This window comes from Cavia porcellus, unplaced genomic scaffold (assembly GCF_034190915.1).
Source record: "Cavia porcellus strain 051 isolate PalLab524CR breed Dunkin Hartley unplaced genomic scaffold, mCavPor4.1 scaffold_16, whole genome shotgun sequence".
NCBI classification, from domain to species: domain Eukaryota; kingdom Metazoa; phylum Chordata; class Mammalia; order Rodentia; family Caviidae; genus Cavia; species Cavia porcellus.
The window spans coordinates 59600146-59612370 of record NW_026947499.1 but is presented as its reverse complement, the minus strand read 5'-3'; the positions used below and the strand labels follow the sequence as shown (position 1 = coordinate 59612370).

The 12225-nt window shown below is 36.4% G+C and overlaps 1 protein-coding gene across 1 annotated transcript in view; it reads left to right on the top strand.

Moving 5' to 3' along the window:
- The window catches only part of Tmem30a (transmembrane protein 30A), a 33609-nt gene that overhangs the window by 16941 nt on the left and 4443 nt on the right, over positions 1-12225 (top strand). The window contains exons 2-6 of the mRNA XM_003478264.5: positions 4082-4189; positions 7021-7128; positions 8925-9012; positions 10365-10514; positions 11398-11604. Coding sequence (XP_003478312.1) covers positions 4082-4189; positions 7021-7128; positions 8925-9012; positions 10365-10514; positions 11398-11604 — 661 coding nt within the window. The remainder of the gene's footprint in view (positions 1-4081; positions 4190-7020; positions 7129-8924; positions 9013-10364; positions 10515-11397; positions 11605-12225) is intronic.

Here is a 12225-nt window from a genome sequence, read left to right as displayed (position 1 = left end):
TTATTTATTGAGACAGGGTCTTCCTATGTGGTTCATGCTGGCCTTGAACTCACTATATAGCTCAGGCCGACCTCAAACAGGTGGCTGTCCCACCTGCCTCAGCCTCACAAATGCTGGGATTACAGGCATGACCACAAGCCTGACGCTTGCAGATTTTGACCTTTTCCCTTTTTCAATTATAAAGAGAAATTGAATGTTCACATATAAAATTTACACGCATAGTTTCTTTCAGAAATAAGGTAGATAACTAGTTTTTATTTTATTGAAGTACAGACTATTAGATCTACTTACTGTAATATTCATATTTGTCAGTAGAGTAAGACAAGTCACAGACTTGGAGAAAATATGTGCAAATGACATGTAAAAGGCAGTTTTCCAAAATATTCAAAGAATACTTACAGCAATAAGAAAATGAGCAGTCTGGTAACAATGGGCACCCAAGTTGTATAGATAACCTCACAGACAAAATACCCAGTTCTTTAGTTGGCTGGGGCTGCCATAGTAGAATACTGCAGACGGGGCTACTTAACAAACATTCACAGTGACAACTCAGTTGGCAAATTTAATTCGTTCCAAATTCATGTTCAAACATTCAAATATTTGAGCACTGAATATGTTTTTCCCAAAAGAAATAATGAAAAACCAAATAATTGGTTTTGAAGCCCAGAAATTACACTTTTAAATTCATTTTTCCAGGACTTCTGTAAATTTCACAGTGATTTCTTTCTTTAACTCTCATAGTTTTTCAGTGTTTTCCTTTTAGCTTTAACTGCTGCCATCACTAACTTCTTTTGGGCCATAGTTACAATATTTTATACAAATAAAGTGCAAAAAAAAGCACAATGATGAATGTTTTAATGCACTGATGCAAGCACTGCGTGTTGTCTGGGTGAGAGTGGCACTTAGACTGAAGTGTGTCACTCCTTTGTGTCTCAGCCACACTCCAGGTATCACTCACTTTTGGGCACACAGACTTTTTTCAAGTTAGATTTTTGGCTCCACTATCGAGTAAAATTTACCAATTAGTGAAAAAATGAGCTTAGAGCTGTTCGACAACTGAGGGTTGTTACGGCTTGTGGCTTGCCATACCCCACAAAGCCTCTTGTGGCTGTATGTGGGGCCTTTTGGGTGTGGCTAGATCTAGAATATTAAGGATGTGTTGCTGGGATTGATTATGGTGCAGTACTTGGACTAAGGGTGACCCAGTCAGGATGTGAGTGCTAACTGCTTTAAGGGTGAGTAGGCTGGATATGATACATGCGGGAGGGAAAGGGTCACTGCATTTCACTTGCTGCTTATTGCACTGTAAAGGGGCTTTTTTTTGGTCTTTTTTATACTGTTTTCTTTTTGGTACTGGGAACCGAACTCAGGCTGTCGTGCCTGCCCAGCAGGCGCTGTGCCGCCGAGCTACATCCCTGGCCCTGCGTATTGCATTGCTTGCTGCCTCCTGCCTGTTGCCCTGCCTTAGAGTCAGCCAACTATTGACTGAAACTGCAGCAGACTATGAGCCAAATAAATCTTTACTCCTTTAACTTTAGGAGTCAGGTATTTTGTCCCAGTAGTATGAAAAGTAACTAAGACAACTGTATTTCTCACAGTTCTGGAGGCTGGTTCAAGATCAGGGTGCTGCCACATGGTGTTCCTGGCTTGCAGATGGCTGCCTTCTTGCTTTGTTCTCAGATGACAGAAGTTGAAGAGAGTTCTAGTTTGTCTTCTTATAAGGAAGCTAGTCCTGTTAGAAGGGCCCTGCCTTCGTAACCTTGTGTAAACCTAATTATCTTCCAAAGGCTCCATCTCCATCACATAGGGTTTGAACTTCAGCATATAGACTTTAGAGGGACAAAAACAATCAAATCCATAATATGCAGGTGGCAAGTGAGCATTTGAAAGTTGCTCAGCATCTCTATATCATTAGGAAATTGCAAATTGGGACAACAATGAGATGTTGATACCTAGTAGAATGATAAAAATTTAAAATAATACCAAGGATATAAAACAAAGGAACTATCACTTTTGGATGGTAAGAATGCAGAATGATGGTCCAGCTGCTTTAGAAGATAGACAGTTTCTTGCAAAAGTGTACATACTACTAGGTTTCTATATAGAGTCTTCCCAAAGCTGCCCATGATCATAGGCAGAACTTCTGGATCATGAGTGTGCTATACTCATCAGTGGACTGAATCTCCTTCCCTGGCTCCTCCCTTTCTTTTCTGCTTTTCTCACTACATAGACATGAGTAACTTTCCTTCCTCATGCCCTGGTACCATCACTTTCCTGCCTTGGAGCTGGCCTACCAGGGACTGAAAATATGAGCTGAAATAAACCTTCTCCTTTATTTAAGTTGTAAGTGGCAAGTATTATATCCCAATGATGAGAATATGAATAAGATGCACACCATTTTCATAGGATCCAGCAGTTCTTCTTGTATTTGCTCAAATAGAATGAAAACTTATCCACACAAAAACCTACACACAAAATACTTATAGCAGTTATATTCATAACTATCATAATTTAGAAACAGTAAAGATGTCCTTCCATAGATGAGTGGCTAAATTGTGGTACATACAGATGGGGAGATGGGGAGATGCTACTCAATGCTAAAAAGAATCAACAAGCTATGAAAAGACATAGAAGAAACTTAAATCCATATTACTGACTGAAAGAAGCCAGTCTGAAAAACTGTACACTGTTATTCCAGCTACATGACATTTTGGAAGAGATGTTTACAGTGGGTAAAGTTGTGCATTGTAGTAAAATAGAGTATATGAGAAGTCTCTGTACTGTCCAGTTTTGCTGTGAACTTGAAACTACCTTAAAAAATAAAGTGTATAATTTGTAAAAAAATTTATAATGGGAAAAAAGGACATTCAATATAGTTATCAGGCCAGGTCATCTGACTTCAAGCAGTATAATGCGGTTCAGTTCTGAGTCTGAACACTAAATTAGCCTCAGCTGACCCCAGTTTAAAGGCATGATCTGCCCCTAGGTCAGCCACAGATGCAGTCTGGGCCCTCCATACTTCTTGCTAACTGGTTCCAAATGACTCTGAGCCCAGGGGTTTCCAAGATGCCCTGTCCCCTCCTCCCACAGGACTGCCTTCACTTCACATGGGTGGAGAAAGGGGCACCCAGAACATACTCACAGGCTGAGGTCTGGGGGCTTCCATGTCCTTTCTCTGAGTTCTCATGTCATTTCTCCCTCCCAGTACATTGTGGGTTCGCCCAGAGAGCTCCCTGCAGTTCAGTGTCCAGACTAAAGCACAGGACCTCAGGATTGGGTAGGATTGATTGACATCCCCTCCCCAGAGGCTGGACCGGGTTCCCTACCACACCTTCGGTACTTTAGTGAGCATCCTGAGCCATCTTGTTAACATATACTCTGGTGTGAATCGAGGGGTTTATGAGTAACAGAGAAGATCTGGTCACCTGGGAATTGCCGAGGTGAAGCTCACTGTCAGGAGCCCAGGACAGAGAGAATACAAAGTCAATACTGGGGTTTGGAAAAATAGTAGATCTTAAAAACCTAATTGTTAGTTTTTAATTTGAAAATGTACTCTCAAAATCTGAGGTAATTGAGTGTTTAAAGCTCTAAGATTCAAGAGGAAAAGCTGATCTTTTGATATTAGACTTAATATCTATTAAAATATAAATATATCATACAGCTTGAATTTTGTGTTTGTAATTTTATGTATTTCTTTGATAGGAAGAGAGGACTTTGTTTGGAAAGATTAGCCAGTAGAACAGCAGAGGACACTTCTCAGTGTTTAATACCTGCTAAAATAAACAGATGGCCTTAAGAACAGATTTTGAGCTGGGTGTGGTGATGCATGCTTATAACCCCAGCACTAGGATGAGGCAGGAGAATCACAAACATTGGAGGCTAGCCTGGGCTACAGGTGAGTTCAAGGCCAATCTGACTACCGGAGACCCTGTCTCAAAAAATTAAAAAAAAAATTGTTGGATCTGGGCTATGGATTACTTTATTGGTTATTTTTCCTTTTAATAAAATAGCAAATGATTTCGGATTGTCTTTGGTATCCACTTTCTCCAAGAAAGTGCTTAGTTATCTTTTTCTCTTACAGATTGATTACACCGGAACAGAGCCTTCTAGTCCCTGCAATAAGTGTTTGTCCCCAAATGTGACACCTTGTGTTTGCACCATTAACTTCACTCTGGAAAAGGCGTTTGAGGTCTGTGTTTCCAAGTAAGGAGTTACAAGAGCCATGCTTTACAAAATATTAATAGTGTCCTTTTTCTGCAAGCTAGGTACATTTTTGTGGTAGAGAAAACAGTTTAATTTATTGAAATCTATAACTTTTGAAGAAGATTGTTTTACATGCTTGGCTATTGTATTTTGTTTTCTGATAATTACATTCTTTTAACTGATTCACTTAGTACTTTGTGGACAAAACTTAAGATGAAATTTTATCCATTCATTGGAAAAATTTATAACTACAATTTTGTGCCATTTATAGCTCCATATACTTGTGTTTTTAAATTACTGCTCAAATTGTCTTGCATACTTTTAATTATAAAATAAATTATTTTTGTAACATGAAGGATTACAAAAATGAGAACACTAAAACTTTCATTGTTTTTGTATTTTGATGAGTCATTGGATCGTGTGTGTGTGTGTGTGTGTGTGTGTGTGTGTTGCATTGACAGCAATCTCCTATTCTTAGTAACTGAGCAGAGGCTGAAGGATTTATAGATTCAGAATAGGTATAGAAAGACCAGTTTGTCTGTACCTGCAAATTTAGGTTAAAAAACTGCTTTAACACATGCCAACATTTTAGATTTTCTGCATTTCAGATGTTTTGAAGGTAGTGATAATTTAGCAGCCCCTCAGAGATGGTTGCCATATAGTGCTACAGTTGCTCTTGGATAATGGTAAAGGCAAGGATAATGCTGCCTTTGGAAAAACCTGGAAAATCAATTTGGGAAAGAACTTCGTTTCAAAAGAATAATATACATTCAGTGCACCTTTCAAAGTCTAGTTTTTCAATACGATGGGCAAACTGTACAAAGAGACTCTCGCTTTTGTCAAAGTAGGTACTAAAGAAACAAGACTTAGAGTGATTTAGAAGCTCCCTCCATTTATCTCCTCTCCCATTCAAAAACACTTAATGCAAATATGATTAGTCTCAGATTCATTCTTTTACAGATTCTTTGTTTTTTCCATAAACTTTGAATTAGAAACATTTTGAGGGATTTTAGTGATCTCAAAGTAAGTTATTTTGTTTCAGTGTCCACTGAAGGATCATTTTTGTATTTTCAGTTGGTATGGGCCTTTTTTTTCCCCCAGTACTGGGAATTGAACAGGATTTTGCACACATGAGACAAGTGCTCTACCACTGAGCTACAGCCTCAGAACAAACTCCCATCCATATAGTTAGTTTTTTCAAGGCAGGATCTCAGTAGGAGGCTGGTCTTGAACTCACAATCCTGTTGCCTCAACCTCTGGAGCTCTGGGCTTATAAATATGCACTTAGCATATCTGGCCCTGTACTGATCCTTAATTGAAATGATTTTTTTTTCCAAAAAATTTTATTGTGTTTCTCTGATTTAATTTTGATACCTCTTATTTATTATTTATTTATTTATGTCTTTTTCCTTTTTATCCGCACCGGGGATTGAACTCACAACTGCCTGCTTGCAAGGCAGGCGCTTATGCCGCTGAGCTAAATCTCCAGCCCCGATACATCTTATTTTAAAAAAAAAAAGATTTCTATGTAAACAGTTCCTTTATATAAGAGTAGGAAAGTTTATACAATTTGAAACTTCAAAATCAACCCCACCTACTCTGGAGGGTGGGTAGTATTAAGTCTATGGCATTCTCCCTGAGCTACATCTCCAGTATGTTTTTTTAAATTTTGAGACAGAATCTCATTAAGTGAGTTGTTGTGCAGGCTGAACTGTGGTCTTCCTGCCACAGCCTCCCAGAGTACTAGGATTACACATAGGTGCTACCAGGCCCAGCTGAAAATCAAGATTTAATGATAATATATATGAAAGTAGGAAATCAAATAAGGAACTCATAACATAGCTGAATTCCTTTAATTGAAGATAAGAATTTTAAAAATAATGGTAGCAGCTAGAAATAAGAAAGTAACAATATTTTTGCTACTTGTGAATTTAGTTATTTGAGAACAGTGTTTTAACAGTTCCTAAATCACTGTAGTGTATGTAGGTTACGTTTTCTTCCCAAATTATTTTGAAGTTGGCTCCTCTAAACATGTTCAGATACTTCTCTTATTATAAAGAAACATTAATATACTTTACTAGTTGCCAGTTTATTAATTGCTAATAGGAGATAGTATAAGTTTTATATTCTTAGAATTTACTTGGAAACAAATGACAATTTGACTATTATCCCTCTGAAAATTTAGTGCTAATTGAGAAGCACCTGTCTAATTCACAAGAAAGGAGGTTTTTCTTTAGAGAACAAAGCAAAACAGAAAAAAGGGTAGAAATAATACAGAATTTAAAACAAAATAATAACACTAAGAACGCACTAGCTGATAAATTACATATTGTCATCTTAGAAATAGTTGTCCAATTACAAAATCAAAGCATAAAAAGTGGAGAAACAATGACAGTGCAAATTTTAGAGTGAAGATAGCTCGAAGTAGGCTAGTAGATTACTTCAGAGTTATTTTTAAGTATTTAAGGAAGGTTTGAAAGTTTACTCTTTGGCTTTTGTAACAAACTTTCTTTAATTTTATCTTTAATTGCACTATTTTAAATTGCTGAGTATAATACTTGTAGAATTCACTTATCTGTTATCGCCAATTATAGACTAGTAAAGCCCACATTACTCAGGGTGTTTTTTTGTTTTTTGTTTTTTGTTGGTTTTTTTGGTAGGCGGGGATCAAACTCATGACCGCATACTTGCAAGGCAGGTGCTTATGCCGCTGAGCTAAATCTCTGGCCCCACAGTACTCAGTTTTTATGAAGCAAAGTGAAACAAGTTAATACATAGTAGCTTTTATTTGAAAAAAGATTCCCTTTCTGTTTCCAGGGCAATGTGTTTATGTATTATGGCCTATCTAATTTTTATCAAAATCATCGTCGTTATGTGAAATCTCGGGATGATAGTCAGCTAAATGGAGATCCTAGTGCTTTGCATGTAAGTAAATTGATGAAATATGAAAATTGATGTATGTAAAATAAGAACACATGGAAACCACTGAGTTAGAAATGTTAAAATATTTAATAATGTTAGTACGAAATTAAAGCATTGTTCGTCATTCTAATTTGTATAGTGAGAGTTTCTTATGTAAAACTCTTCTGGGAATTTGCACAAGTTAATTACTTCTTAGTCTAGTCATCATTGGGATTTGGGCTTTACTCACCTGCTTGTAATGGTGTTTTGGTGAGTCTAGCATTCTGAATGTGTAAATGTGTTCTGTTTAGGATTACTTATTATTAGCATACTCGTAGAAGTATGCAAATAAGCTTATTTTCATTTCTGGAATTGTGTTTTAATATTGAATGGGATGCTCTTCATTTTTTTTTTTTTTTTCCACTTGAGTAGTGAAATCCAAAAGGTGGGTTACTGACAAACTCTGTGCAGCTATTTGAAAATTCAGATTCCAAAACTGCCCAAAGTCTTAATATGTCAGTGTCTACATAGGTGGAGTCTAAAATGTTTATTTTTAATAAGCTCCCTTTATAATGCCTACCCTTTTTGGGAATGTGTAAACTAGGCGTTCTTAGTTTCGTGACTGTTCAACTTTCTCAAGTAGCAGTTTATGTTATTCTCAATGCAGCAAACATTCAAAAATCCAGAGTAATTTTGGGGATCTCTTAGATCTGGTGACTCTTAGAATGTAGTGTAAAACTATATTGCAGTAAAAATGGACCTGAAAAACTTAAGAGATGCTTTGGTTAGCTTATCTTGACTGGTTTTATTGCTAGTTTCTGATAACTAGGATTTAAGAAGTACAGTACAAGTCTATTTGGATTACTCCTAGTGCGCACAGGATTTTAGTTAGACCTGCAAATTTTTTTTTTTTTTTTGTCTTTTTCCTTTTTATTGGTACCGGGGATCAAACTCACGACTGCCTGCTTGCAAAGCAGGCACTTATGCCTCTGAGCGAAATCCCCAGCCTCTAGACCTGAAAAATTTTGTAAATAATGTGGAATTTATTTCATAAAATCTTTTTAGGATTCATATCTACTATGAGAGATACCAAGTTTCTAGACCTTTTTAAATTTGTTTATTGAGATTGGAGATTATGTGTGTTAAAAGATCCAAAAATGGTGCTTGATTTACAATTATATTGCTGTTATAGCCTAAGAGTCTGCATTAGATTCCTTGCTTGTTTTTTAGATATGAGAATGACAAAATTTGAAAATATTTAGCTGGTAATGTTCATTTTATATGTAAGATTCAGTTTATTCAATGAAGTGGTCTAAAAAATGAGAACCGCTAGTCTCTTTATTTCTAGTTTATGATTCCCATTTATTTGTTTATTTATTTTCAGGACCCAGGGATTGAACTCATAATTTCACGCTTGCAAAGCAGGTGCTTGTGCCACTGAGCTAAATTTCTGGCCTCTTATGTTTCTCTTTATTATGTTAGAACTAGATTTATAGTAGACTAATTTTAAAATTTTTATCAGGCAGAAAACTCTTTGTGTTTTCTATGTTGATATCAAAATAAGAGATATTAATTTGATATATGCATATATAACTGATATGCAAGCGGAAGTTGTATTGGAAAGATAATAGTTGTAAGGAATAGATTTTGAGTATTTATATGTAGTGTTATTTATAATGTATTTTAATTACATACTGATTTTGCATGCATTACAAGTGAAAAAAAGGCAGGGGTTGAATTTTTAATCAATAATTTGAGATAGCTCATAGTTCTTCCAGAGGTTTAGTTAATATCTTTCTTCTTTTCCTTTAAAAAACCAGAATCCCAGTAAGGAATGTGAGCCTTATCGAAGAAATGAAGACTTACCAATTGCTCCTTGTGGAGCTATTGCCAACAGCATGTTTAATGGTATGATACAAATACAAGTGTAGATACAGGTATAGACATACGTAATTAGGATGGTTCATGCAGTCTTCCTGCAGATTTGATAGGGTAGCAGTCACGAATGAAATCAAGAAATTCAACTTTAGTGTAAACACTTGATTAGGTATTGTGGGATTTATAATGTTTTATGACTTCTTTTTGAGCATTCTTATATTTAAGAATAGATTTCCATCTCTGAGAAGAGCAAAGATATTTTGCTAATCCCCTGTTCCAAATACAATAAAATTAAAGCCAGGCTGCCATTTTTACTGACTTTGATTATTGACACCATTAAAAAAATGCTGTAGTTAATCATTTAAAGTCTAAGAGAAATATAATATGGACCATCAATATAAGTCATAGAGGTACTTTTCAGCTTTATAGTAGTCACATTAAAGAAACATGTAAAATTTTATAATACTTTTATTTAACTTAGTATGCACAAAATATTTCAGTATATAATAGTATGTAAAAGTTATTGAGGTTAATATGTATTTTTTATACTCAGTCCCTGATATCTGATGTGTGTTACACACTTACAGAGCATGTTTGTTTGTACTAACTACATTTCGAGGACTCAGTAGCCAATGTGGGCCTTGCCTGCAGACAGAAAAGGGTAAGCCAGGAGGTATTGAAAGGAAGAGAAGACAGGCAGATTTATTTTGTGTGTTAATGGCTTTTCTTCTTGTTACTGAGACAAAATATCTGATGCTCAAAATTGAGGAGGAAAGGTTTATTTAGTTCACAGTTGGTGGAGGTTTCAGTCTCTCTCTATTCAGCTGGCCCCAAGGCAGGTGTCATGGCAGAGGAGCAACACTTCATGGTAGCAGAAAGCAGCAAAAGCAGCCAGAGCAAAAGGGGCAAAAGGGAAAGGGAGAGAAGCATACCTCTTTTTCTCCCTTTTATAGTATGTAGGCTACCCTCCTCAGGGTGAGTGTGGCACTCACATCCCCAATACTAGCACTAGACAGTAAACCAATCACAAACTCTAGAGATTCAGCTGCCTCCAAAAGCCCTGTCCCCCATGACCATATGTGGCTTTGGGGGAACATCCAGACACAAACCATAATTCCTTGTAATTTTATTTGGGTTAATATTAAAATACTTGGTCTTCTCACATGTCAGTTAACTGTATAGGAAAGGGAGTTAGATCTGTATCACAGGAAGAGAAGCTCATATGTAATTAAAAGTTACTATGGATGATCACCTCTGAATAAAAGACAAATGTGAATCACTCCACTTTTAGGAGCAACTATCAGATCCTCATTTTTCTTAGAATAGAGCAGATGCTATGGATTTTTAGCAGTTGTTAACTAGTATTTTCCTTTTTTTGTTAGATACATTGGAATTGTTTCTGGTCTCCAATGAATCTGATCCTACACCTAAACCTATTCGTTTGCAAAGGAAAGGTATTGCTTGGTGGACAGATAAACATGTGAAATTCAGAAATCCTCCTGGAGAAGGAACCCTGGAAGAAAAATTTAAAGGTAAAAATTACTCATCTCAGAAAAATATCAATCAGATGCTTCAATGAAGTATCTTAATTTTTCTGTCTTTGGAATCTTAAAAATAGTGTTTTTACAATGAATATTTTTCCTTCAGCCTCATGCCAATTTAGGTAAAGGTTCTTCTCTTTCTTCCTCCTCCTCCCCCATCTTTCTAGATAAAAGTTCTAATGTATTAAAAAGTCTAAAGGAAGCTGGACGTGGTGGCGCATGCCTATAATTCCAGCACTTGTGAGGCTGAGGCAGGAGGATTATCATAAGTTCGAGTCCAATCTGGGCTACAAAGTGAACCCAAGGCCAGCCTGAACAGCAGGGGGAGACCCTGGTCCTCCCCGCCCCCAAGTCTAGAGGAAATACATACTTTTAATCATGAATCCAAATTCTCTGGGATTTTCGTATAAGCACTTCAATTATAATCTTTTATACCCTCAGCAGAGTTTGCTTTAAACAAGACCTTATTTATAATACAAATGTGTTTTTGTTTAATTTCAGTGTGTGCGAATGTGTGTTTGTGTGGAGTACTGAGGACTGACTCAGAATCTGTGTGTGTACTAAGTACAGATCTGCACCCTTGAAGGTTGTTTTTTGTTTTTTTTTTTAAATTTTGAGACAGGGTTACAGTAAATCTATTCTTGTTTTTATAGTCTCTTCGTTATCAATCAAGTCTTTTTAGTTTCTTCGTTGTACAAGGAATTGTTTTCTCCTTAGATTTTAAGATTCCTTAGAACATGAATATCTGTATACCTTTGAAATAAAAATTTCAGATTGTGTGTTGCACATCTTTGTATTAGGAGTGTGACTTTTCATTGAAACTCAGTAGAACTGAATATTTTGTTTCCTCATCTCTCCTCTACCCTTCTTTAAGGCACAACAAAGCCAGTAAACTGGCCTAACCCAGTGTACATGCTGGATTCGGAAGAGGATAACAATGGCTTCATAAATGAGGATTTGATTGTTTGGATGCGCACTGCAGCATTGCCTACGTTTCGAAAGTTGTATCGTCTGATAGAACGGACAGATGATTTGCATCCAACATTACCAGCTGGGCAGTACTTTTTGAATATCACGTACAGTATCCTTTTTTGGTTGTGTATGTAGTCATTGAACTTGAATCTACTTCAGCCTTATCTCAGTGCTGCAGTGTGTTGGTCTGTGCTTTGTTTTGATCCCTGCATTTTTATGAGTATATGTGTAGGGAATACACCTTCTAGAAAGCTCTCAAATGTATATGTACTTTGTACTAGGATTTTAAGCATATCATTTGGTAAAATTACTTAAAATGTAGGTGTTTTATTTATTAAGAAGCTGGATATATTTATAAGGGAGTCTATAATTGAGCTTAATACAGAGAGCAGTGAGTGTGCCTAATAGTAAACAGGTTACATTAGAACAGCCTGACCAGGCATGGTAGCACATGCCTGTAATCTCATGAGTCAGGAGGCCGAGGCAGGAGCATCACTGTGAGTTCAAGGCCAACCTGGGTTACATAGTGAGTTGAAGGCCAACCAGAACTACAAAGTGAGACCTTGCCTCATAAAAAACAAAACAAAACAAACATAGCCTAGACTACAAGATAAGAAACAAAATAAAAACTACTAATGAAAAAATTAGCATATATACTAACTTACATCAGCATAATTGTTCATGCTTAATTTATATATTTCTAGTATTGAAACATTTTAGCTGCATTTAC